Source organism: Peromyscus leucopus, chromosome 22 (assembly GCF_004664715.2).
Source record: "Peromyscus leucopus breed LL Stock chromosome 22, UCI_PerLeu_2.1, whole genome shotgun sequence".
In the NCBI taxonomy this organism is placed as follows: domain Eukaryota; kingdom Metazoa; phylum Chordata; class Mammalia; order Rodentia; family Cricetidae; genus Peromyscus; species Peromyscus leucopus.
Genome location: NC_051081.1, coordinates 2,735,312 through 2,762,552, shown reverse-complemented (window position 1 = coordinate 2,762,552; position 27,241 = coordinate 2,735,312). Strand labels below are relative to the sequence as shown.

At 57.8% G+C, this 27,241-nt stretch overlaps 1 protein-coding gene across 2 annotated transcripts in view; it reads right to left on the bottom strand.

The window, feature by feature from the left end:
• Positions 1 to 27,241, bottom strand: part of Kdm4b (lysine demethylase 4B) — an 87,042-nt gene that overhangs the window by 20,880 nt on the left and 38,921 nt on the right. For both annotated transcript variants that reach the window (XM_028859719.2, XM_028859720.2), the window contains exons 7-9: positions 17,195 to 17,244; positions 13,155 to 13,258; positions 9,620 to 9,757 (exon numbers count right to left, since the gene is read on the bottom strand). In XM_028859719.2, coding sequence (XP_028715552.1) covers positions 9,620 to 9,757; positions 13,155 to 13,258; positions 17,195 to 17,244 — 292 coding nt within the window. The remainder of the gene's footprint in view (positions 1 to 9,619; positions 9,758 to 13,154; positions 13,259 to 17,194; positions 17,245 to 27,241) is intronic.

Here is a 27,241-nt window from a genome sequence, read left to right as displayed (position 1 = left end):
GAGAGGTCCATCTGTGCAGAGGGTCTGACTGGACCCCCAGGCTGGAGCCGGCTCAGGCCTGGGTGTCACCCAGTGAGGTACAGAGTCATGTCGCCCTGAGCCATAAAGAAGGAAAGCGGTGTGGCACCAACCCTAACCCACTCCAAGGTGGGGCCTAGGACTCCATCATCTCCTAGGGACAGAAGGGACCTTAAGGCTCACCCACCAGTGTACTTCAGGCTCTCCCCTTGGTGGGCAGCTGTCACCTGGGCACCATACTGCCACAGATCTTCCTGGTGACCCCAGCCAGTGACTGGGGTGAGGGGCCACACCTGCGGGGATAAGCAAGCTCTCTGATGACACCTGGCACTACCTGCCGGGCCCAGACTCCGCTTCTGCACTCTGACCTTGCACTCCTGTCCCTTGGTAACCAGAGCTCCAACACCGAGTCTTGGGTGACCCCACACTCAGCTGAACACAACAGCTGCCTCCCAGGAGCCCCTGCTCAGTGAAGTTTGCTAAGAACCTTCCAGAACCTGAGGCACAGACACATCACCCGGGCAGCCCCTGATTTACACCATCCCTACATGCCACTCCTACCGACAGGACAGTCTTGCAAGTGGCTAAGGGACACACTCCAGCAGACACACAGCCTCGTTTCCAAGCCTGTCTCCCGTGGCTCTGGACGCAGCAGCACGAGTGGCTGTGACGGTGGCCATGGCACTGACTGGCGCCACACCCCGGCCGCTGGGCTCCACACCGAGGGTGAGAAAGCAGCCAGATTACCCTGCCGCTTGGCTGGGCCGGTGGCTTTCTGCTCTGTGGCCTCCCTGATGAGGGCTGGGCGTGGGAAGGCCAGGGAATTCCCCAGCCACTGACCTGGACGAGCTGCCTGCTGAATCTGCCTCAGAATGGGGCGTGGGGGCGACGGGAGGAAAGACTCCCCTCGTGCCCCCCTTGAGGCTGCACTGGCGTCTTGAGCACGAGTCCTGTCACAGACCTGTCGAAACGGCCTAAGCTGAGGTTCAGCGGAGACAGCTGTCACTCATGCATGACAAGCTGGGGAGTTACGACAGGGCGCAGGTCACCATCTGTGTTCCCCAGCCGCCTGCCCACGCTGTCACTCTGGGAGATCAACACATCTGACAGCCCAATGTCCCCCAGGCCAGTGGGGCCCAGGGAGCGAGTGAACGGCAAGGCGGCGGCGGCTGCTGCTCACGGCCGTGCAGCACGTGCGGCTGGGATGACCGCGCCTGCCCAAAGTGAGCGAGGGACTCTCAGTGCCTGCCGAGGATGTGGCAGGGCTGTCAGGAGTGCAGGGTGGAGTCCCAGGCGGGTAACCAGAGACCCGCCGAGCTGCCTCAGGACGCCCGTAACAGTGCAGCTCACAGGGCAATGTCCAAAACGGCTGCAACCAAGCCGCACCCTGCATGCCATCTCCTTCCTTGGGTCTAGGGCAGGGAATCATGGAAGGAACCAGAAGACACCGGCTCTCCCCCACCTCTCACTCTCCAGGACCCCAAAGCTGACCGCAAGCCCCCTGTCCTCTAAGTGTGGACACCTTGGTGCCTCATGCCAGCCCTAGGGAAAGCACAGAAATTCCTTCTGGACCTCCTGCTGCTGGGGCCGTGAAAGAGGGGGATACTTGCCCCCCAGATCCTGGGACCCCCACTTCTGCTTCCTGTCCCTCTCTATCATGACCTGGAAGTCGCCCAGCTGCCCACACTGCTATCCTCAGCTCCACTGAGATGGTTCCGCTAGGAGCCTCCATAACTGTCCAACAGGAAGTGGCCGTGCTGGGACTCTGACCCGCGCTTCCCAGGCCTGCTCACTGCTCTCCTGCCCACCGTACATGGCAGCCTATCAGGGGCTACGAGCCACAGTGGCCTGGCTGGGTGCCCAAGAGGCTCAGCAGAACTCACAGGCAAAGAGGAACCGGACTGTACGGTGTAGACAGTGAACACAGACTGGCCCGAGGGGACTCCAGGCACGAAGTGCTCTGCAGACCCAGAGGATGCCTTGCCCTGCCATGTGCTTCTCGGGAGGTGGACACCGAGCAAACCTGCAGTCAAGCTTGAAGAGCCAACCTTGACCAGCCTCCAATTCTGCATGCAGACTCTAGGGAGACCTGCGACCCCCCCCCGCCGCCCGCCCGCCTTGTCTATGTGAACAAATGGCGTCCCACAGCCACCACTCTGCACCCTACTGCAGTCACAGGGCCACTACCCAGCCTAGGTGATGTCCAGTACCTTTCGGGCCTGTGTGATGGTCCAGAGCTTACTATGCCCGCACACAGCACAAACACCTTCAACATGGTACTGCCCAGAAGACCCCACCTGTGCTGACAGTGGCACCTTGCTTTCCCAGGTGGCCCTCAGCGCATACAGCCTGCTCCTGCCCTAGTCACCGTCACGTTACACTGTCTGTAAATAGTGTACTTTTTCACACTGTCCACTTCCCCACACAGGGCCTGGCAGAGACCCTCTGTCCACCCCGCAGGTCCCTGTGGCCGGTGACGTCATCAGAGACACTACGGAGACTTGTCTTCCTAGGCTATCCAAGTCATGGGGCTGGCAAACACAGGGCACAATCAGCGGCTTGAGGCCCCACACCTCCCCTCCCTCGTGGCTGGACCAGGGCTCTGCACTTAGGTGAGTTTGCTCCCTAGGATCAGCCCCGTGAAGGGACTGTATCTGCCTGCCAGGCGTCTCCAGCACCTGAGGAGTGTGAAAGCGCCTCGTCTGTAGTAGGGTGCACACACGCTTACTCCTGCCCCACTGAGGGCTTCTAAACCCGTGGCTCCCAGCTCCTTCTGGGCTGTGTAAGGCATGGAGGTTCTGCTGTGCCCTCAGGGTTTCCACATCCTCACTCTATTCCCATGGCCAAAGCTGGGCTGGGTGTACAGCAGCGAGGCCACCTGGGCTCCCAGGATCCTCTGTTGGCTCTGAACTCTGGTCGGAGGCCGTTTTGTTCTGAGAGGCTGGGTTACACTAGAGCTCACTCATGGACAACAGTGAGCCAGGGATGGCGGTGGCTGGAGAGATGATTAAAATGCGGCTCAATAAAACCACCAACCGAATAGCATGTTACTGCAGGGACCCCCCAGTGTGGCAGTGACAACTTTCAGTCATGGTACAGGAACCAGGGCGGAACACTGAGCCTGCTGCCGGGTGGCTGGCTCCTGCTGGGGGTGAGGGGTGGCACCCCTAAAAAGCACCAGTCCTGAGGGGGACAGCAAAGCTGATCACCATGGTCACTTGTAGCTGGACATGTGCTGGTGTGACTGTCCCTACCCTCACCCAGGTGTGTACTGCATGCCCTCTGCGCAGACAACACAACCTTATGGGATCCCTGCCCACAGGCATCCTGTCCCTGCTGAGATGTCCCAACATGGCCTCCAAACTCAGAACAAACCCAAACTTCTCAAGCAAGCAATGATGCCGAGTGGCCCACCACCCCTACTTTCCCTGGGCCTCCAGACTTGTCTGGAGATGGGGGTCCCACAGTGTGAACATGTGAAGTGGCTTGGGGTCCAGCAGCAAAGGGCAGTAGCACAGCAGAGGCTACACTGCCCACCCCTGCTGGTCTGATGGAGACTGAGCCTCTGGATGCTTGGCTCAGGCCCGGTTGGTCAGTCCCTATAGGTGGACTTTGCCGAACCACGGCACGTCGGCTAGCTGTGGCTACATGCACCCTTTCTCAAGGCCACCATGGTTTCCCAGGTCAGAAACACCTCTTAAAAAATAACATAGCCCAGGCTGGTCTTCAACTTGGGGCGCTCTTGCTGCCTTGGCTGTCTGAGTGTTGGGAGGACAGGAGTGCACTGGTACCCTACAGAGGAAGGCTGACTCGGGGAGTGTGAGGAGACACTTCTGCAGGTGCTCCAGACCACGAAGGGTTAAGCACAGAGCTCTGGCTGTGGCTTGGCCCATTTCTGCTGTGATTACCAGCACTGCGACAACATCCAGTTCATTAGGCAGCCACAGGGACCTGTGCACAGGACCATTAGGCGCCAGCTCAGTGCAGCCTGGTGGGGCCTGTGCCCCTGAGCAGACGCTGGAGTCACGATGCCCCTCCCGTGGCACTGTGCCTGTGACAACATCCACCTCACCCCCTCTCGGCATGGGGCCACTTGTCCTGGGTGGCATGGGGCAGCCCCGGGGCAGACAGTGGGCAGGGAGTGGCAGTGCTGGCCATCTACTCCTCCTGCACCGCGCTCTGACTGGGTCCTTCCAGCTCTTGCCGTCTGCAGACCTCAGTGTGACACAGTGAGCCAAAACCCTCTCGGGCAGCCTAGAACACCCAACATCCCTCGACATGGACACTCCTGGAGCCCCATTTTGTTCATGGAGAAATTGAGGCACAAGGTGGCAATGCCCAGGACACACAATGTGGGAGTGTCCAGGGTCTGCATCCTCCATCTACTACGTACTCAACCTACTGAGGAGTCAGGGGTCCATCGGCAGGTCCCTCCCCAACCAGAGGCCCCAGTGACACTTGGGATCACTGTGGCCATGAGGGCTGTGGGAGCTTCTGGCATGGGGTGCAAGGCTAAGATACCCCACAGAGGACGCCAAGACCATGTACAGTGCTGGGGAGCCCATGCTAGGCCACCTTTTCAATTCCTTCCTCTCCCAATCATGGGCCAGTTGTGCCCTGCACCGGACCCTTGGTGCTCCCAGGGGCCTTCTGGGCACGTCCATGCTTCGAGACATGGCCAGGGATGCACGGTCTAGAAGACTGTGACAGGCAGCGAGGGGGAAACACATTTCACACAGCAATTTATAGCCAGCCCTGTGCACACAACTCTTCCGTGGCACAAATCAGGGGCCAGTGAGGCAGGGTGGCCGCAGCTAACCATGCATCAGCATGGAAGATGCCGTCACTGACAGCAGGGGAGCATGGCCTGGTCTCACCTGGTCATTAAGCTCAGTTCTCCCTACCCAGTGACTGCGGCTGCCAGCCCACCCCAAGGGCATGGTGACATGGCACCAAAAGGCCTCCAGACTGTGACCCCCAACTCTGCAGAAGACCTCTCAACTCCATGTCTACCCCCAGGCGTGCCAAGCATTCCTGGGAGGACTGGCATGAGCACAGGGACTGTGGAGGGGGCAGCCAGGGCCAGGCTCTTGACCACATCCCTTGTTTCATGCATCCCAGCTAAGCCTGCTGGAACCACGGCAAGTCCCGGATGAGAAGAGCCCCTCCCCTGAAGTATGCAGGCCAGGGCTGGTGCAGCGGCCAGAGAGGAGCGAGGAGAAGCAAGCTGTGCAGGGGGCATCCCCTCCCTGGAGAACCCTTTGGTCTCCTGCTCCTGACCTAGCAATGGAGAGGTTGCTCCAGCCTGCCAGGCTGGCAACGTGGGCAGGCAGACTGTGCCACAGACCAGCACAGGTCACCAGGACTGGAGAACTCTGAAGAGGAGTGCTGACCTGGAACACCCCCAGAAGCTCACCCTCTGAGACACACACACACACACACACACACACACACACACACACACACACACACACACGTCTGTTGAACACGCTGGGAACCTGGAGGGCATGCTGGACATGGTGCCTGCTGTGCAGCACTGGCAAAGTTGCTTGGCCTCTCTGTTCCTGTCTGTCAGCCCAGGGTGAACATCCCATAGAGGCTGCTAGCTTCATGGAGCCAAGAACAGGCCATTTCTACAGGGAGCACATGGAAATGCCTGAGACTTCGTGGGCACTCACCCCAGCCCTACCAGGTACTGGCAACCTGCCCCAAGCTCATTCAAGGGTCTTGCTGTACACGTGGAGGGCAACGTGATCCAGCTGGGTTACTGAACTTTCTGGATTCTCAGCTTTGTTTCATTTTTGCTTCTGAGACAGGGTCATGCTCTTTAGCTCAGGATGTGACCAAGCTCAGGGCAATCCTCCTGCCTTAGCTTCCTGGGTGCTGGGACTCCATGTATGTACCAGGCAAAGCTCAGAAACTTCTCTGTAAGGACGATGCTACCAAGGCAGGAGAAGAGACCTTGAGGGATTTACACCCGACACAGGCCTGTGAGGTTTCATATAAGCCTCTCATGTAGCTCAGGCTAGCCTCAAACTCACTATGTAACAGAAGACAGCCTTGAACTCCTGATCCTCCTGCAGCTACCCCGAGTGCTGGGTGGCAGGTGTGCCCCACACCTGCTCTCTGGTGCAGGGACAGAACCAGGGCCTTGTGTGTGCCCGGTGAGTTTCTGCCCCATGACACGTGGAACATGTTTGACTTTTAACCCTCACCTCAAAACCAAACCAACAAACCCGCTGCCAACAGCTGGTGCCACAGAGTACAGAAGAGGCTCTGCCGCGGTGCCCACCAAAACCAAGGCCATGCCCAACCGCCCTGCGGTCACCACGGAGGAAAGCCACAGAAGATGAAGGCAGAGAGAAGCTGGCACGCGCTTTTCAGCTGACCCCATCACTCCACAGAGCCAGTTCCTACCAATCTGAGAGAAGGAAGCCCCCGCCCTGTCCCACACAGAAGCGGGAGCTGAGGCTCATGGCCAATGCCCTGCTCTTTAAGCCGGGTCACTGGGTCACCTCTCCACACCACTGAAGTTGGGACACGCCCCATGAGAGAACTCATTTGATGGCTGGGTGGTAGTCCCTGAGCACCTTTTCTGGGGAGGCCCTGGCCGGTCCTGTTTGTGAGACCACACTGCACCTGTCCCAAGACAGAAGTGGCCAAGGCCAAAGGTGAGAGGAAGCATGACTTGTGAGGTGGCCTTCTGCAAAGGGTCCATGAGTTGCTGCAGCTGACCCAAGGCCTCTGGGGTCTGTGCCCCAGATCCCCCAATACCAGGCTTCTCCCCGCCCTCAGGATAAGCTTGAGCCTTCTACAAAGTCTCAGCTCACATGTGCACAATCTAGAAAATTGTTCACTTGGGGAACACAGCTGAGCTTAGCCCATGGACAGCCTGTGTGCCTCCACTCAGTCCACACAGGAGTGGTGGGGCTCAGGAATCTGGGGCTACTCTGGGCTGTGACCGGAGGATCTCCTCGGGCCACCAGAGTGTTGCCTCCAGCCATGGACGCAGACTGTACTCAGTGAACAACTCTAAAACACTCACAGACCTACAGGACCCTCAGTCATGCCTAGCCTCAGAACACACCATCACCCCATCAGGGAGCCCTGTCCCCTCCTCAGTCCTGGCACCCCACTTCCGCCTTCCCACCTTTGAATTCCCCAGTGGGGGTGTCTCCAGCAGAGTCCACACCACGAGGCTTCTGTGTGACTGAGCGTGACAGCTGAGAGAGAACTCGACAGGGCAGTGGGTCAGAGGGCGGCCCCCCTACACATGGCTTGCAGGGGCGGGCGTCTCTGCCTTCCCCTCCCCGCTATCTGCCTTGGCACCTCTTTGACAGCCACACTTCCTGGTGTGGCTCAGCTGGCTGGAGGAGCGCAGACAGAGGTGTCCCCACCCCATCCTCGTGATGTCAGTGGTCCTTTCCCTGTGCCTAGCCCCTTCCGGAGGAGTCCTACACTGTCCCCCGGGGACCTTGGTGGCCTCCGTACTGACTGGTTCCTCCCAGAGGCTGGCCTACAGCTCCAGTGAGTGTGAGCACTGTCTCCCACTGTGGAGCCCGAGGGCTGCCCAGTCTCCGGGCTAGGGCCCTCAGCGCCCCTCTTATGAAGGGAGAGGCGTGCGGATGCGCACAGGGCTGGGCAGGGTTGAAGTCTCAGGAACACAGCCAGCAAGCGCCTTCCTGGGAGACTCAGAGGAGCTGCCGGGCTGCAGAGAGGACCTGGTTTGGCACTACAAGGACCGGTGAATGACTCCCATGCTGGTGGCTCCTGTGCCTACCACGGACCATGCGTTCCCCTCTACACCCTCCAGCTATTAAAAATGCAAAGTGGTACCTGCCCTGCCGCTGGGCAGAAGAGGGAGGAAGGCAGCTTGCCTGCAGCTTCCCACTGCCACTGTGCATGTGGGAGAGCAGGTGAGGTCCCGGGGAGTGGGGATAAACCACAAAGTGCACGCAGGCTGGAGGTGGGGGTAGTGAGGGGGCGATGGCCACCATGTGGGAACAACTGGGCTGGAGGTGGCGGTGGAGGGAGACAGGAGAGACAGGCACCTGCCTGCCCAGGTGCCTTGGGACTCAGACCCTGTCTTGCCTTGCATGGCTTGGCACCCCTCACAGCCTCTGTCCACACTGGCTGAGGAGCAGCAGTCCTGGTTCCCAGTGCCCGCCATGAGACCCAGGAGTCCTCCTTACGGTGGGCATCGACACTCGAGGGCTGCCTTGGCAGCTGGGTGTACCCGGGAGGGTGTTGTGCTTGCCACCCTGCCCTGTCCCTGGCTGGTCTGTGGTGCCGCAGGCCACTTGTTCCCTAATTTCACGCTACGCCGCCTGACAATGTGAGCATGGCGCCATTGCGGACAGCACTCTCCAAATGTTGCTTGTTTGTGAACACATGGCTGAGCCTGGAATTGCTTTTACTATCTGGGCAGCTCCTGTTGTGACTGCGGCTGAGACAGTCCCACAAGCACAGGCCCCGCCATCACAGCTCCGTCCGCCCCAGGTGCAGGTGACCTCAGCTGCCATCCCACCAGCCCTGACCATTTAAGGTGTCTAACCAATCAACACAGGACACAGGTCCCAATCCTGGGTCATGCCACCTCCCCCCAGACTTAGTGTTTCATGAAGACTGAAGATGTGCTCCAGCAACCCTGGAGCACATCACCAGGTCCATGCCACGTTCTTATCTTAGCGAGCACTGCCCAGAGCTCAGATCCTAGCTTCATGACCAGCCACAAAAGGCGACAACTGCCCCACAAGGCAGAGTGAGGGCAGCAAGCAGGGGAAGATGGGGAGATGGCCCAGTGGGCGAAGCAGCTGTTGGCCTGACTTCTCATCCTCAGAACCACATAAAGTCGGATGTACCGGTGCATGCCAGTGAGATGGGAAACCCATAGGGCGTCCAAGAAGCATGGCCAGGAGACCCTGCCTCACATAGGAAGATGACAGATGGTGGAATACATGTGCACACACATGTACAAGAAAAGCAGCAACACAGACAAAAGCTAAATGATGGCTCAGTCCCGGGTATGGCGTCATCCTGTGACCCTACCACTAGGAAGGATGAGGCAGGACCAGGCCAGACCATGTTGGATGTCTCAAAATCCAAAACAAACTAATAAACAACTTGGCTCAACAACGAAGGCCAGCTTGCCAAAGCATCACTGCCCAGAGAAATGGTCCCTGCAGAGCACTAAGAAATGAAAAACCAAGCCAAGCAGTCGTGGTGCACCCCTTTAACCCAGCACTCTGAGTTTGAGGCCAGCCTGGTCTACAGAGAGTTCCCGGGCAGCCAGGGTACACAGAGAAACCCTGTCTCAAAAAAACAAAACCAGAAGGAGGAGGAGGAAGAGGAGAAGGAAGGAAGGAAGGAAGGAAGGAAGGAAGGAAGGAAGGAAGGAAGGAAGGAAGGAAGGGAGGAAGGAAGGAAGGAAGGAAGGAAGGAAGGAGAGAGAGAGAGAAAAGAAATGAAAAAGCCAAAGACCGGGTTCCTTGAAAAAGACAGACCCACAAACACCAGCTCCTTGAACACTGCCAGCAGCTGGGCTGCACCCGCGTGAGTACAGGGCTGCCCCCCCCTCACCCACCAAACGCGCTGCACCTACCTGTGTGGCCACTTTGCCATAGTCAATCCAGCGCAGCGTGGCAAAGTTGGTGGACTCTGCACAGTTGAAGCCATGGTTGAAGCCCGCGTGGTAACCATAGGGGAAAGTGATCATGAACTCCCCAGCTTCCTGGGTGATCTACGGAGAAGAGTGATGGACTCAGTGGGCGAGGCTGGCTCCAGGGTGGCCCACAGCCGCTGGAGCCCTGTGATGAACTTGTGGATCAGCAATGGCACAGAGCTCAGGAGCCTGTGGGACCCTGCCACCTGCCAGGCTTAGAGAGTGTGGGTTTAGGGCTGGCGAAATGCTCAGTGCTAAAAGCGTTTGCTGCCTGCCCGGCCGGACAACCTGGGTTCAGTCCCCAGGTCTCACACTCATACCTGATTTCTATGGGTTATCTATCCTCAGACCTCAGCATGCATGCTACAGCACTCACACCCACAAAATACATCAAGTTTTGTAAAAAGAGAGAGCTGGGCATGGTGGTGCCCACCTTTAAACCCAGCACTCAGGGGCAGGCAGATCTCTGCGAGTTCCAGGCTAGTCTGGTCTACACAGTGAGGCACTGACTGTCTCAAACAAGCAACCACAGAGCAAAGCTGTTATGGTGGAACATGTCAATCATTCCAGCCCTTGGTGGCTGAGACAGGAGAGTCACCTAGTTTGAGACTAGGCTGGTCTACATGAAAAGACCTGGTTCCAGTCCTGGCCACCGAAGGACACAGGGCAAGCATCATGCTTCCCACTCTGCACTGTGGCCACCATGGCCTGGCCATCCCACCCAGCCCAAGAGACGTCATTCACCAGAGTGTAGCACTGGGCCATTGACTGCCATAGCCTCACCCACGCTCTCTGAGGCCAGGCCACAGCACACGCAAGCAGCGCGTCCTCTTGTGCACAGGGGGTGCCCTACAGGACATCACTGATGCATATGGCTCTCCCTGAGGCAGGTGTGGACACAGCCCTTTGTTCCAGGGACAGCACTCTGGAACACCTGCCAACCTGCAGACCTCCGTCCCTCAGATGAGGCTGCATCACAGCGCAGGAGAGACGGAGGACACACACTCCTCAGAGGAGGGACAGAGCCTCATCTGTGATGGGGAAACTGAGGTTCCAGGAGGAAGAGGGTGTCTCTTGGAGGTTGCTGGGTCCTCACTGTCCACTGTGCAGGCAGAAAGGTTTGAAGAGCACAGATGTCTAGGATTCCGAGCTTGACATGTGTCAACAAAGGAGGAAGATTCCAGAGCCCTGGAGAGGCCCTGCCACTCGGCCTGGCTCATTCTGCGACTCTGGTCACCCTGGCTCCTTGTCTCAAGCACAGAGGAGATTCACTGGTTTTTGAGCCTCCACTGACGGCCCGGATGAATGGCACCACCCGGTTTGTCTGCCACAGTGGCTCACTGTGACAAGGACCGCCCCGAGATGGTGTCAGGTGTCTTCTCTCTGAGCACTCAAGTCACAAGGACACTACCTAACTCCCCGCCCCCAACCCCTCACCCTGGGCGGCTGAGCTGTGTCCCCCAGAGGCCACCGAGTCCATGTCACTGGATTCCTCCTGGCAACTCTGGGGAGAGAGTGGACACTACAGTGGGGGACTTAGAGCACCAGCCACTCCTCAAAAAACCATCAAAACCAACACGGCCCAGAGCGTAGTCTGCCCGGAGAATGCACCAATATTTTTCTTTTCAAATAATTAATTGCGCCAATCAAGGGAAATCAGCTACATTAAGTTATGTTTTAAAATTCCTGCCCAAGTGACAGCCCTCATGGCAGAATGAAGGATGGCTGACTGTGACACAGGGGTGTCCCTCGGGGAATCTTAGCCGCTTCACCATGAGCTAAGTGGGCGAGGGGGAGGGAGGTCTGGAGCAGCAGTGGTGGCACTGCTCACAGCTGGAGACCACTGCTCACAGCTGGAGACCACTGCTCACAGCTGGCCCTCTCCAGCTGTCCAGCATCCACGGTGCGCACATGTGGGGAGCTGTACATTCTGGGGCGCAGCTGAGGCCAACAGCAAGGATGCAGGTATGGGCAGACACCATGGCCACGAGAAAGTCCTGCTCAGGCAGGCGACAGAAGCGGGCCCCTGGCACAGCCACTGTGTCCCGATGCCCTGGTCCCCTCCACTGCTGTCACCAGAGCCCAGGGATAAATTAGCAGGCTTCAGATGATGGATGATTGTGCGGCAGCGTCACAGGAGCCAGGGCCGGCGCCAGTCAGGGAGAAAGCTGGAGACGCTTCAGCAGGACAGATTACAGAAATACACACTCTTAATTATTAACGAGCTGGCTATTGATCAGTTTTCCCTTCTAAAAGTAAATACCATTACAGACTCACAAGTGCAATGTGCAGCTGCTCGTCTGGAGGGTGACAGGAATTCTGATGAGGGCACCCACAACTCATGTGCAAGAGGACGCTCATCTCTCGCCTTTGCTCTGTCCTCAGATCCCATCCCAAGATGGGGCAGCTACCTTCTGATGCCAGACAAGGGCCTCCACCCACAAGCCTTTGGGGCAGGGCAGGCCCCAGACACCCAAACCAGCAGTGGGGGAGCATGGCTCTTAGTGTTGCAGCCTGGGGTCTGGAGGCCAGCCAGCTGCCCTGGGCTGGGCACATGTGTGCGATGCATGGTGCTGCCGAGCACTGCCCCGGGGGAAGGACGAGGCAGTCACTGTCCACAGGGGTCCCTGTGCATGAAGCACCAGCCTGCGGAATATTCCCAAGCTGGCTGCAGATACTTCTCACTTCCACAAGCAACAACGCTGCCACCTGACAAGGGGATCTGTGCTGCTCAGAGCCAGAGCCGGGAGCAGCCTCCGGGCTGCACCAGCAGGAAGAACACAGCGGATGTTGCGGGTGCCTTGATTGAAATGTCAGGAGCAATTTCCAACATGCTGACGCCCTGTGTGGGCACGGAGCGAGGGGGTCTCATCACAGAGCTAGCTCCTAGGCTGACAAATTGCTCTTCAAAGAGACCTGCAGAAACAGCTGTCCTGAGGGCCCTCTCAGCTCCCTGGTCCCCAGAGCACACAGGCTTATACTCCTCTGCTGACGCATGCCCAGTTGGGCTAGCCTTCCCTGCTGGGATGTGCACCAGGTTGCCCAAAGAAACCTGAGGTCCTAGGTTTGTAAACTCGTCGCTCCAGGAGTAGGAAGCCCATTGCCAACTGTCCCCCAACAGCTGCCACAGGGCTGGCTCACCACCTCAGACATCCTCCGTTACAGCCTCTACAGCGGCACACTGAATGGACTCAGTCTCCATGCTCAGGAACGACAAGCCACTCACTGCTAAGCAGGACACCTGCACTCTGTGGCCAGCCACCCTGCTGGCTGTAAGCAGCTAACACTAGATGTGGCCTGGGCAGTGAGGGACCTGCACTCGGGCACAGGGCTCTGTGTGGTTTGGAGACAGCGAAGACTGCCAAACCCACACCTGTCCCATGCCCTCCCCGACTTCCCCTGCAGAAGAGCAAGAGGTCACCTGCCAAGACCAGTTGGTCACCATTCTAGAACCTTCTCTGGGGCCTGTACATACCCGGCTGAAGGGGATGCCATACTTCTTCAGGATGATGGGCGAGATGAGTGTCATCTTGTGCCTCAAGAAAGCATCACAGCCCTGTGAGCTCCCAGGGAAGAAGCCTGGGGTAGAGGAGAGCAGTGTCAGAATGGGTATCAGTGTGGGGAGCAGGGGTTGTTGGCCTCATTCTAGGGAGTGGGCACTAAGCTGGGACTTCAGACAGGTCTCAGACCAGTGCCTCAGCCCCAGGCTCAGTGGAGTGGATCACAGTATGTCACTTCCCAGCACTGTGCAAGACAGAAGCAGCGGCCACTTAGGTGACTGCCCAGCAGACACCTTTCCAGCAAACTCTTAGGAGCGTCTACCCTGTTCACCAGGACACAGCATCCCAGGACTATATGGGTGGGCATGGCAGGCTCGAGGGATTAGCTCCTCCCTGGAGGGTACTGGAAGCTCAGAGGAACAAGGCTAAGACTCAAGGTCACCACCGAGGGACAACACAGGTCTAACAGTTGTGAGTGGCCTCTAGGTCCCAGCACCTCAGGAGCCCACAGAGGAAAAAGTTGAGGCCCCAGGATACAACTAACCTCAGGACAGGGAGCAGCCTGTGATCCCACTGGGGTCCCCCTGCTTCCCCATTTGCCCAGAGCAGGGACGGCTGTGTCAAGGCTCAACCACGCCCTAGGATCCCAACATGGATCCTGGCCTTGGACTCCTTGGGGTGAAATGCACAGTTCCCAGTGTGGAGGGAATGTCCCTTCAGAAGCCAAGGGTAGGCTGGGGCTCAGCCACACCCCGTCAGAACCAAGAAGGGCAGTATAGGGAGCAACCAAGGCAGGGCACACCCAGCCCCTAGAGAGCTGCTCACCACACTGGCCTGCGCATCCTCAGAGCATGCCTGCACGCTATCACCCTACCACAGCAAGGGTCACAGAAGTCTGCTGTGGGCAAAGCAGAGGCTGAGGATAGAACTGGCCCACAGCCTCAGTCTGGGGAACTTTCCAGAATCCCACACAAACATGCACCCTAGCCTCCAGGCTAGCATGCCCCTGGTCGGTCTCTGCTTCAAGAGCACATGTTCATGGGTGCCAGCGTGCGAGCGTGCGTGCGAGCATGCGTGCCTGCGTGCTCACAGACACGTGCACAGATGCATAGGGAGCAGGCTTGGAGGCCCTGGCTGCTGCAGGAGGCTAAGCTGGAGGAGCAGGCTCCAGAGGGGATGAGGACGCATCCCCATCTTTCCTTCTTTGATGCTAAAAGCGCCTTGGTTAAAATTATGACTGCCGCTGCCAGCCACACGTCCCCCTTTTAATGCACGGCTTAAGTGACTCTCATTAGGGCCCTAATAAAGGCTTGCATCTGAAGTGATTAGCGCCCCCACATTAGTGCTCTCCCGCGGGCGCTCCTCCCGTAAGCCCATTTACGGCTCAGCTATTCATTTTCTGTGCTAACTGTGAGCCCACTCCAGCCGGCTCTGCCGTGGGTGGCATCAGTGGCGCATGCCCAAAGAAGGTCTCAGGGCTGCCAAGGCCAGAGCTGTGGGGGAGCTAGCTGCATGTGCCTCCTGCAGACACTGCTGGGTCATGCATCCTGCCTCCCTGTCCTGTCCCCAACCTAGCCCTCCCCTGAGCAGACTGCTCAGTCCTTTCTCTGGTTCCAGGCAGCTGCCCCACCCTGCTGGCTCTTTTCTTTAGGAGGCAGGGTCTCACTAAGTGGCCCAGGCTGGCCTGGAACTCACAGAGATCCACCTGCCTCTGCCTTCTGCATACTGGGATTAAAGGAGTGCGCCACCATGCCCTACAGGCCTGATGTTTGAAGCAGCCACTCAGGAGCCTCAGAACTGAAATTCTGCTGCTGGCTCTCCCTTCCCCCAGCTTCTGCACACACCTTCTGGGAAGGCAAGCTGCTACCTACATCCCCTGCAGGCACTGGAAATGGGGATGTGGCTACTGGGGTGGACGGAGGGCACTGAGATCCTGACCATGTATCATCCTGAGGTCGGCCTCACTGTCTCCAGAGGAGGCCCCAGAGCAAGAGGCACCTGAGCCTGGCTCACTGAACCACATCACATGCGGAGGAGACACTGTCATGTCAGCAGGGGCCAGGCAGGAACTGTGAGCAGAGCATCAGCTCGCTCACGACACTCCCCAGGACCTGTGGCATCACTCCCAGGGCCAGAAGAGACTCTGAAGTTGGCCCAAGTGAAAGACCCTGAGCCGGGAGCATCCTAGATCACCCTGGGCCCAGCATCCTCATGGCCCTCAGAGGGAGGCGGGGGTGGGAGGAGAGCCAGAGAACATGGCAGATGCTGTACTGTTGGCACTGAACTAGGAAGAAGGGGTGGAGAGCTGGGGGGCACGGGGCCTCTAGAATGGTGGGTTGAGAACTCCCAGGACACCTGCCATGTCTATGTCTATGGACTCTGAACTGGGGAGGTGCCTTCTAGGCTGTTTACAACGACCAAGGTTGGGGAGCTTGGGCACAGTGGGGCTGTGAGGCAGTGGCCAGCGCTGCTTAGGGGCCGCACTCCAGTCCACACTGCGAACACTACAGTGGGGGATGTCTAGGGCTCCATCTGCAGCTGCGGGTTTCCAGCAGATGGGTCCTACAGGACTCAGGTTAGCCTTCCTGAGGGGCTGCACAGCTGAGAATTTCCAGAAGCTCAGAGCTGCCACAGACCTGACTGCCCACCAAGGCCATCAGAAGGGCTGTGTGGCTAGCTAGTCCATCTCCGTCCTGACAGCCCTGGCGAGCAGAAGATGACGCCTGTGTCAGGGCAGCTCTGGGGATGACAGAGGACAGACAGACCTTTAAGTAGTCAGGACTCGCACCTCTCAGTGTGTGTCTGAGGTTCCCACATACAGATTTACACCGGATGAAGGGAATGCGTGAGCTGGGCATGGTGGCACGGCCTGTCACCCCAGCATTTGGGAGGCTGAGGCCGGAGGATTTTGAGTTCAAGGACCAGCCTGGGCTACAAAGTGAGTTCAAGACCAGCCTGGGCAACTTAGCAAAACTCTGTCTCAAAAAGCCAACAAAAAGCTGGGTAGTGGTGGCACACGCCTATAATCCCAGCACTCAGGAGGCAAAGGCAGGTGGATCTCTGTGAGTTCAAGGCCAGCCTGATCTATACAGTGAGTTTCAGGGCAGTCAAGGCTACACAGTGAAACCATCTGGAGAAACCAAAAACAAAGCCAACCAAAGAAAAACCAACGTGGCTGGAAGTGGCTCAGCGGCAGCCCGAGACCCTGGGTCCCCTCCTGCACCAGAGCATGGGGGAGAAAGGAACAGCTCAGTATGGTGGCACACACGCTTGCCCCAGCATGTCCTAGATTCAGGCAGGAGGATGGAGAGTTCTCCACCAGTCTGGGCTACAAATCTACAGCCGGTATGAAGACCAGGCCTGGCTTGCTGCACCCCATCTGGGGATATGTCACTGGTGGGACACTGAGCTGCACCCCACGGACCTCAGAGATCCAGGCTAGGCCATGCTGTCACTCAGCACCACCAACAAGGTGACTCTGTCATGTCTTTCCCTGCACTTAGGAGCTCTGGAGTCAGGAGATCCGGGTCACACACACACACACCCCCAAACACACACAGTGTCTCTAGTCGGAACCTCTCTGCTGCCTGAGCCCTGGAGTCAGGAGATCCGGGTCACACTCCCCCCGCTCCCCTAAACACACACAGTGTCTCTAGTCGGAACCTCTCTGCTCTCTGAGCCCTGGAGTCAGGAGATCCGGGTCACCACCCCCCCAAACACACACAGTGTCTCTAGTCGGAACCTCTCTGCTCTCTGAGCCCTGGAGTCAGGAGATCCGGGTCACACTCCCCCCGCTCCCCTAAACACATACAGTGTCTCTAGCCGGAACCTCTCTGCTGCCTGAGCCCTGGCTGCTTAGTTCCTTTCTGACAGTCAGTACCCAAAGCGTTGCCATCCATCACCCCAGGGAGAGGGCCCAGAGGGGTGACTGCAGGGTGGTCGTGTGAGATCCACCTGGATGGGCCCCCTGCCTATCTCATCTCTGTCCCTGTCCCCTTGGGGCTCAGATACCTACCTATGGCCAGGCGCTCCAGGCGCTTGCCGTGCTCCGGTGGGATGGCGTACCTGTGAGAGAAGGGAGGCACATCAGAGCCGGCCGAGGACCTGCGGCCAGCGCAGTCCACACTCAGACGTCTAGCAGACGGGCTGTCACCACCAAACCGTAAGGCGGGGAGTCACACTGGAAAACGTCAAGGCCAGACACAGGCTGTGTCTTGGGACATGGTGGCTGTCACATTGGGGGAGCTCCTGGAGTGGAGCAGGAAGGCTGGGGTGTGGCTCGGCACCCTTCAGGGCTCAGACACGAGAGGATGCAGGAGCCGAGGCAGAGGAAGCCCACACAGCCCAGAACTGAGGAGTTTTCTAGTGAAATTAAAGGTGGTGGGAGACTCAGCCACTGTCCTGCCACTGCATCTACAGAGGCCACAGTAAGGAATTTTCAGGAACCCCCAGGACGCTGTCTGAGGAAACCTGAGCACGCTCGGCTGCAGGGTTACTCCAGAATTTCCATGTCTGGACAAGCTGAGGCCACGCTTCTGTCCAGGTCTCTTATCTCTCATGCAGCGATGCTGAGTTCCTCCCAGCTCAAAGCACCGTGATTCTGGGAGCCGTAGGGATGGGGGCAGGCTTCTGGGAAGCCACCCGAGGCCTGGAAGGAACCAATTCCCAGCTCTGGCCACAATGATGAATGCGGCATCCCCAGTCCACAGTGCCTTCCACTTAATTAGTGCCTGTAATTAGGAGTTGTAAAGATAAGATTAATTGAATCTGGCGGCTGCTGGAAGTTTAATACATTGGAACACGCCTGGCATTATCGGGAAGTGCAGCCTGCAGGCCGCTAGCCAGGGGTGCAGAAGGGCGGCCCTGGGGAGACAAGCTTGTGGACGGGTGGCAGGGAGCAGCAGTGCTGGGAACCTCTATGCTTCGCTAGTCAGATGAGGCCACAAAAACTGCCCAGCCGAAGGCCACAGCCAACAAACACCTTGATCCCCAAGCTGAGGCCAGGGTGAGGGTCCAGTGCTAAACCTGGAAGAAGCTGCAGAAGTCAGGGCAGCCAGGCCCATCTTGAAGGACAGCTATGGGTGGCCACAGTCAAGTGCAGAGTCAACCTTCCCATGGATCCTGTGGGGCTCCCAGAGTAAAGCCTCAGTGGCTCCATACCTACACCCACAAGAACCATGCCTATGCTTGGGCCAGCTCTGCGCCGGGGCATCATTGACACTCAGGCTTGGCTTTGCAAAGGGCAGTCTAGGCTGGGAACCATGCACCACCCTGCCAAGGATCAGGAGCCACCTCAGCACCCTGACTCCATCTCAGAGCTGCAGCACAGGCTAGTGCCCCCACCACAAGGTCCAGCTCCCCACAGCATCAATATCCCATGCCCTAGCAGCTGGGACAGACAGCAGCAGCACATCTGCACAGACAGCACCCACACTGGTCCCGGGCAGCAGCCCTGTCGCAGACTGACCCAGGCTCTCTGGTGTGTCAGCTCTGGTCACTGCTTGCACGTTGCCCACCTTGGCACCCCCACCTCACCTCCGCTCTCCCACCTGCATCAAAGCACACAAACATGCGCACACATCCACATGCCCCACGTGTCTCACGCCTGCTCCTCTAGGACTGACTGCCCTTGTCTCCACTAATAGCTGAGAAACCTATACCTGCCTGGACCAAGCCACCCTGGGGTGCTTCAGCACAGCAGAGAAGCTTCCAGCAGGCTGGGCTCTGTGGACACTGTGGGCTGCCCTGGGCTGTGTACTGGGTCCAGGAGGACCCTTCAGGGGCTATAGGGAGCCTTCGAGTTGGACACTAAGCAGGCCATTCAAAGCCCTAAGATTCTGAGGTTTAGCTGGCTCTTCCGAGGAGATGCATAGGTCAGAGACCTCATGTCAGGCAGGCTGCATCCTTCTCAACAGTTCCCATAGTCCCCTGGCACCTGCCTCCATGTTCTAAAGCCTTTGCTGTGTACAAAGTACTTCCAGGAGACCTGCAGCAGAGACAACCCTGTTCTGTGTCTCTAGCAGGCGCTACGGACTTGGTTTCCCTGGTAACCGTACTGGGAGACTGCACTGGCCATCAGGAGACACCAGCTCTGTGCCTGCATATGGGGCGGGGGGGGCTATACTGAGGGACCCCTGGGAAAGAGACTCAGGTATGAAGCAGAAGAGCAGAGCCTTCTGGGGGAGTGTGAGCTGCTCCAGATGCAGCCCTGAGAGGGGTGTGCGCGTTGTGGCCATTCTCCCCCATTAGTGGTTCAGGACTATGCGAACAAGCCTGAGTAAGGGCAAGGGTGAGTTTGGAATGAAGGTTCTAGAAGGAAGCAAGAGCTGGTGTCTCCAGGAAGGACAGGATAGTTGACCTGGCTCCTTACCTTTAAGGCAAGTCCTGCCTCCCCTAAACCCTAAGCTGAGCCCACAAACTCATGCCAGGGCATGAGCAGTGACTCAGCCCTGTCTGCACCCACCATGGCCGACTCTGGGAGTGACTGAGCCATGTGGGGAAGGTTGGTCTGGGGCAAACTGGAGCCCCAGGAGCCCCAGGTGCCTCAACATGAGGCCAGGGGAGGGGGAGTTATGAACTCTGTGCCAGGCTTATGGTGTCAAGAGGTGCTGAGCAGCCCAGAGCCAGCTGGGGGACACATGGCAACTGGCCCTGAGGGTACAGTACAGGTTTCAAGTAAGTGCGGGATCTCGAGGCCCCAGGGTGCCATGGGTCGCCAGCCCTGTGGTGGAACTGAGCAGCTGAGCCCTGGTGCTACAGGGTAAAGAGGCCTCAGCGGACACACTGCTCTCCCTTCCTGCCCTACTGCCTGCCTCCCGCCCACGGAGGAGGCCACTATTAATAGTGCAATTTCCGCGGTGTTCTGTTTATCCCCGGAAGGGCTGATGGATGTGAATAATTACCAGACTATAAAAGCCAGCGTATGTGCGGCTCTCTATCGCTCTAAATCATCAAACAAATAAAGCAAGAAACAGCGTTTCTGAATATAATTTTCCCCTCTAATGGCTCAGAATTATTATCAAGAACAACGAAAATAAATAAGCAAAAGCCTCACCAGTTAAAAACTAAATGACTGTGTCAGAAAGGGGCACTGTGGCCTGGTGGGGAGCAGACTCACACGGAGACCCTCACCAGGGTGACAGTGAGTCATGGGCCATGCGTCCCAGCTGCTCTAAAGTGCTCTAAGCCCTTTGGCCTTGGTGGCCTCTGTCTGGTTCCCACAGGCAAGGTACCTCACCAGGCCTTTAGTCCCATCTGAGCCCAAGTTCCCAGGCCCTGCTGGGGACCATCCTGCTCAGTCCCCACTGATGGCTCTGAGCTGGGGACAGGAAGCCATCCTCCAGCTGAGCTCAGGGCCATGGTGACAACACTGAGACCGTGTGCCAAGCGGTGGGCAATGAGGGTGCCCTGTGCAGTGCCCGCAGCTGAGGATGAGGGCGGTGACTCCATAGTGCCCGGGCAGCACCAGGCAGGACCTCCGGACAACAGCAACTCGTACAGACACAGGAAGAGGGACAGGGTACTCTCATTCTGGCACAGAGGCCAGGCCACATGCCACATGAAGGTCCCTGGCACATGCATGCACACACGTATGCTCTCACCATAACCCTGGATGCCACTGTAGATTCAACGGCAGTGGCTCTCCAGGGCCCCAAGGGCTGACCTGTCATGGCCACCCTCAGACACAAAGCCCCCTGGGCTGAGAACAACAGGGCAGCTCCCGTTCTGGGGTTTGCCAGCCCAGCAGGATGGCTTTCCCTCCCCATGAGCCTGAAGCTGCCTGAGCCCCAAGGTGGCCCTCTGCTTGCACCATGAGACTCAAAGGCAACAAAGACAGTGGAGACGTATCTGACGATCACTGATCTGATGACCACACCCAGTCCTCCTTGGCCGCTGCACACAGTACCTTAGGATGGGTGTGGTGTCACCCCTCAGGAGGATGAGGTCAGTGTGTCATCCACTGCAAACAGAACCTCGAATGGCCTGGGCCCATCAGAGAAGCAAGCACCAGGTCATAGGCTTCCCTTTGGAAAAAGCCGTGGCCCTGGCCACTGAAGACGTAGGGCCCACAGGCTGTGGCTGGGGAGAAGGCCAGGTGTTATCAACTGAGTTAGGGGCCCTGGCAGAGATTTCTTAGTAGAAGAGAAAGGAAGGACAAACAAAAACGATGCTGTCACAGGATGTGTCAGGTAACAGGCCAGCCCCACAACAGGGAATCGGCCAGAGAACCGACCAGGTAAACCCTGGGCTGCTAGAAAACTGCTCCAGACAAAAACCTGTACAAAACGCCAGGCCAGCCGGGCGTGATGATGCACTCTTTTAATCCCAGCACTCAGGAAGCAGAGGTAGGTGGATCTCTATGAGATCAAGGCCAGTCTGAGCTACACAGTGAGATCTTAGAATGAAAGGAGAGAGAGACAGAGACAGAGGACAAACAAACCAAGCCACTCCACATAAAAGCCTTCGGACAGCCAGGACAGGTAGGACGGTGTTCCCAAGCGTTCCTGCTGTAGCAAAGGGCGACACTGAAGAAGTGATCAGGCGGCAGTGGGAGGGGTGAGTGGCCCACCACAGACACCCCAGCAGCTCCACCTGGAGGCACCGGCAAAGGGACCCAGCAGGAATGAGACAGCGCTCAGGGAGAGACAAGAGCAAAGGCCCAGAGCCAGCCGCACCCTCAGAGCCGGGCCAGGCCGCGGCACCTGCGCCCTGCCCACAGCAGAAGGGACTCCCAGAGCGCGGGGCTCACAGAGGGTAAACCAAGGCTGCCTGGAGTCCGAGGTCCCTGTCCTCTGTGTCCCTAGCAACAGGATGCAGACAAGAGTGGCAGACAACCCCTCCCCCCCAGGGTCTTTGAGGCCTGTGGTCACACCAATGGCAAAAGTGAGAAAAGGTGACCCCCACCCCAGCCACAGCCAGGGACACCTTGGAGAGCAAGTACAGGGGACATCTTGGTGTGACTAAAGAGGTCACTGCAGCTGGGTCACACAAGGAGGGACCCCACAGGTCAGAGTAAAACCTGGAGAGGTATTCAAGGTACCCTTGAACTCGGGCATCTGGGCACTGAAGGCACACTGGGAAACCCACTGTCATCCACCCGCTGCCCACCCTACAGAGGGACCTGAGGATCTGACACTCATCCACCCGCTGCCCACCCTACAGAGGGACCTGAGGATCTGACACTGTCATCTACCCGCTGCCCACCCTACAGAGGGACCTGAGGATGTGACACTGTCATCCACCCGCTGCCCACCCTACAGAGGGACCTGAGGATGTGACACTGTCATCCACCCGCTGCCCACCCTACAGAGGGACCTGAGGATCTGACACTGTCATCTACCCGCTGCCCACCCTACAGAGAGACCTGAGGATCTGACACTGTCATCCACCCGCTGCCCACCCTACAGAGGGACCTGAGGATCTGACACTGTCATCCACACGCTGCCCACCCTACAGAGGCCACGGAGGATCTGACACTCATCCACCCGCTGCCCACCCTACAGAGGCCACAGAGGATCTGACACACATGGGAAAGGTACATGGGGGCTACAAGCAGCTCCATATGAAGAAACAGGCTTCTGTGTACCCCAATTTGACCATTGCTGCAAAAGGGGTTCAGTTCACCTGAGCTAAAAGGGGCTTCTAGGCAGGAAGTGCCTGGCCTCGCTGGCACAAGTGAGCCCTGCCTATCTGCACTGGGGAACCCCATCTTACCGCCTGCCCGCCTGCCTGCGTGGGTGGTACAGACACAGACTGCAATGAGGACAGCAGCAGGTGCAGCAGAGCCGGAAGGTTCTCCCAGGGTGGAGACTATTGAGCTGCGGGCTTTATCTCTAATGGATCGTTTTCTGGGACAATAGGCGGTAGAATTTGGTGTCACACACCAGCAGTGTCAATGGCTTCTTGTAATGACATTTTTATTGAAACACACAGGGGATCAAGAGAGCTGGCTTGGAGAACACAGAGAACTGGAGACGGAACCAACCCCTCACAGGGAAGCTGGTGGTGTTGGGGGAACAGCATCTTGGTGGCCAGGGTGGGGGTGGGTGGATATCTGTGGCTGTCACAACTCCCTGGGGGCCTGGGGAGGAGGTGTGGGCACAGCCCGTTCATGTCCACCCATCTCAGTTAGCAGATGCGGCATGCTCAGCAGAGGTGTGGGATCCTACCCCAGCCCGGCGATTGTTTAGCACAGGACCAAGATCAACGCCTACACAGCCACCTGTGGCCCTGAGTTGGATGGCGCCTACCCCGCACTGCCAAAAGTCTGTGACTTGGTCACAGGAGACGGCTGGAGAGGCAGGTCCTGGTGATGGTGCAGAGCTGGCAAGGAGCCTGGTGCTGCAGGCACGGCCTTTGGACTTGTGGCTGTGGGCACGCAGAAGCTTCCAATTCCCGTGTTCCACTGCCCCGGACCATGGCTTAAACAACCAGGAGCTCAGGCAAAGACACAAGCCTGGACTCCACAGTCCACGCATGAACCTGCAGCACTGGTCTCCCAAGCCAGCCACGTGCTCAAACACTGACAACCGAGGATTAAGGGCAGGTCCTCTGGGAACCGGGGGGTTGCTGCTCAGGAGGGAGAGGGCATGGGTGGAGACAACAGGCTGTATTCGGGGACACTCCTGTGACACTGTGGCTGGCGTGGTAGGCAGCATATGCACCAGGCCCGTGGTCACTCAGGCCTCTCTGGGGTGAGCCCAGTGCAGACCCAAACTGGGGACATTGCGAGTGGCCCATCAAAAGGACTCCTCTCCCACGGCTCCCACTGCACATCCAGACACATTGCTCCACGGGGCTCCAGGTTCCTGCACTAGAAGTGGCTGGAACACACATGGGTCAACTCTCCCCCAGCCCCCCCACTCTCGATATCAGGGCAGAAAGCCACTGAGCAGGGCCATAACCCCATCAGAAGCCAAGGCTGTGGAAGGGGACACACTGCACCAGTGACCGACTTTTGAGCAGAGACAAGGCAGGCAGTCTACCTCAAGCAGTGGTTGCTGTGGAAACCAGCTGCTGCGGGGGGGGGGGGGGACGACATGACACGGACACAAGGCTCTTTCCACTGCAGGCTCCTACTTCAGAGCTACCCTGGATGACAGGACAGACCTCCTGAGTGGTGGCCAGATGGCTGGGGACACTCCTAGCCAGTTCCAGATAGACTAGGGGCATTCCTAGCACACAGACCCTGTGCTCTCCTGCACTGAGGTTGTCATGTCATGGCGCTAAGCCTAAAGATGCTGAAATGATGCAGGGTCACCTGCTGCCACCAGACCCAACCAGAGACGCTGGGGACATGCTAGTCATGCCCACAGCCACTGGTGTCAAACAGGACAGGAGCATACTTGTGACCATCTGTGGGTCCCAGAGCCTCCCACATACCAGGGAACCTTCCTCGAAGGCACTCTGCACTGTAGGGACTCCTCACTCCTGACCCAACCTCATCTTCCAGCAGCGCCCCAGTCTCCCACCTGTACCCTGGCGGGCGGGGGACAGGCAACAGACCCAGAGTAGGTGACATCAGATCTAGGGTGGCCCAACTGCCTCGTGCTAGTGAGTATGCTGACATTTACGCTAGACCACTCTGCAGAGGGCAGGCTGGAGCGGGTTAAGGCTGTGGACCTGTCCAGTGGCCAGTGTTGGCTGCTGGCCCACTAGCAGGGAAAGCAGCAGGACAAAAGCCCTTCTGAGCTTTCTCAGAAGCAAGGACAGTGTTTTCTGAGTGAGGCTCACAGCCAGGTGATGTCTCTCCACCTACAGCAGGTGTGAGGGTGGCAGGTCCTGTGCCACCTCTGCAGGGGCAGCCCAACCGTCATCAGCAAACCCTGATACAGCCCTGAAAAGGGGAGTTCCCAGCAGGAAGGTGTGCCAGGCACTGCTCCCCCTGGCAGAGCCAACTCTCGCCGCAGGTGGAGACAAGACTGGCCTGTTTGTACAAAGTTTGGAAGCGGCCCTTGCCAGGCCCTGCAGCCCAGGGACAGATGCACAGACCACAAGGCTAAAGGGGGGCAGCTCAACTCCTCAAAGCCAGGAAGGACGGCAGTGCCAAGTACAGAGGGTAAGGAGGATGCTGCAGAGCACTCTAGTCCACAGCACACACGCGAGAGTGCACATGCACACACACCATGGCCCTGAAACAACCTGTCCTCTGTCCCACAGGAAGGGATGAGGGGTTCTCCATGGCACATCTGGAGCCTACCAAAAAACTGAGCAACTCAAAGCTGGAGAGATGGCCCAGCAGTTAAGAGCATTGGCTGTTCTTCTAAAGAACCAGGGTTCGGGGCTGGAGAGGTGGCTCAGAGGTTAAGAGCACTGCTTGTTCTTCCAAAGGTCCTGAGTTCAATTCCCAGCAACTACATGGTGGCTCACAACCATCTGTAATGAGATCTGGTGCCCTCTTCTGGCCTGCAGGGATATGTGCAGACAGAACACTGTATACATAATAAATAAATAAATCTTTAAAAAAAAAAAAAGAACCAGGGTTCAATTCCCCATGGCAGCTCACTCCAGTTCCAGAGAATCTGATGCCCTCACATTGATATACATGGAGGCAAAACACCAATGCACATAAAATAAAAATAAATACGTCAGTGAAAAAAAGAAACTGACTCCTGGGGTGGGCCTGGCCTTGTCAGGGGACGGTCCCTCCAAGGTCAGGGCTGCTAGAGCAAGGGTGTTCCCATGCAGCCTGGAGGCAGGGCCTGCTGTAAGCCACCTGGAGAGCCTGAAGGGCCCATACACTCTGCTTCTGAGCCATGGAACCCCAGGCGAGCGCTCCATCTGTGACTCCTCTCCAGGAAGGAGGAAAGGACTCAAGTCGGCACAGCGCTGGGCCCAGCTGCCAGCCTGGCACGGAGCCGCTCTGCTCCTTCCTCTCTCGACTTCTCTGATAATTAAAACATTTCATTTCACAGAGTTCATTTCACCCCAGAGTGCAGCGTGGGGAGCTGCCCTGTGGGAGAAGACACCAGCAGACAACCTCAGCCACACGGTCAAGGACATCAGCAGGGCTGGCCTGTGATGGAGGCGACCATGGAGCGTACTGTGCTCTACATCACCAAGGCCATCAGGCACAAGGGAAGTCAGACAACAGGCTGGCCCAGGGGAGCTAAGGACACTTTGCAACTCTAGATGGAATCCAGGAGCCAGGGGACTGTGCAGGACACTGACGAATCTGCGCAGGGCACAGTCTTCACCAGCCAAGAGCCACAGCAGGCAGGGTCTATGGATGGCAGGAGTGAATCATGGGAAAGCTGAACGTCAGCGCCTCATCAACAGACCCACCCACCTGCACCATGAAAGGAGGGAGGAAGAGGAGCGGGGCAGGAGGAGGAGGGGACAGAGGGAGGGAGGAAGAGGAGCAGGGGCAGGAGGAGGAGGGGACAGAAGAGGAAGAGGAGCAGGAGGAGGGGACAGAGGGAGGGAGGAAGAGGAGCAAGGGAGAGGAATCCCCAACCAAAAAAGTAGGCCATATAACCAAAGAGATAAACTCACAGGCCATCCCCCCAGCTCAGCAGTTGGCCCAAAAGCCCAGCTCAGTTCCAACTCCTCAAATCTACTGCAGGGAGGCTCCATTACCTGCTGCAAGTTAACAGCCCTGTTTTGGGCAAAGAATACAGAGAGCTTCCTGCTCAGAGCTTCTGAGGCAGAAAGGCTGGGGACACAGTCAGTGGAGGCCCTGGGAGCCCCAACATGCAGTGATGGCCGTTGCTCTGACTCTGATCCCAGGGACACAGCTGCAGCTACAACCACTTCTCTGGCAAGGGCCGGCTGTGCAGAGGACGAGGAATGGGATGGCTCATCGAGCTAATGGGCACAGGCTGTGACTCAGAGCCGCACCCTGCCGAGTGCACCAGATTCTCTGAACTGCCTGCCATCATCAGAGCGCCGCAGTGGCTAATGACAGAGCTCATCTTGCTGTACCAAGGGCCCCAATGCCCCAGTTTGAGCTCAGGCATGTCACCAGGTTCCCAAGATAGCTGAGATGTACAGCACAATCTCAAGAAGCAAAAGGCCAGAGCAGTGGCATCGGGACAGAGTGACTGTGGCCAGAGTGAGGCCT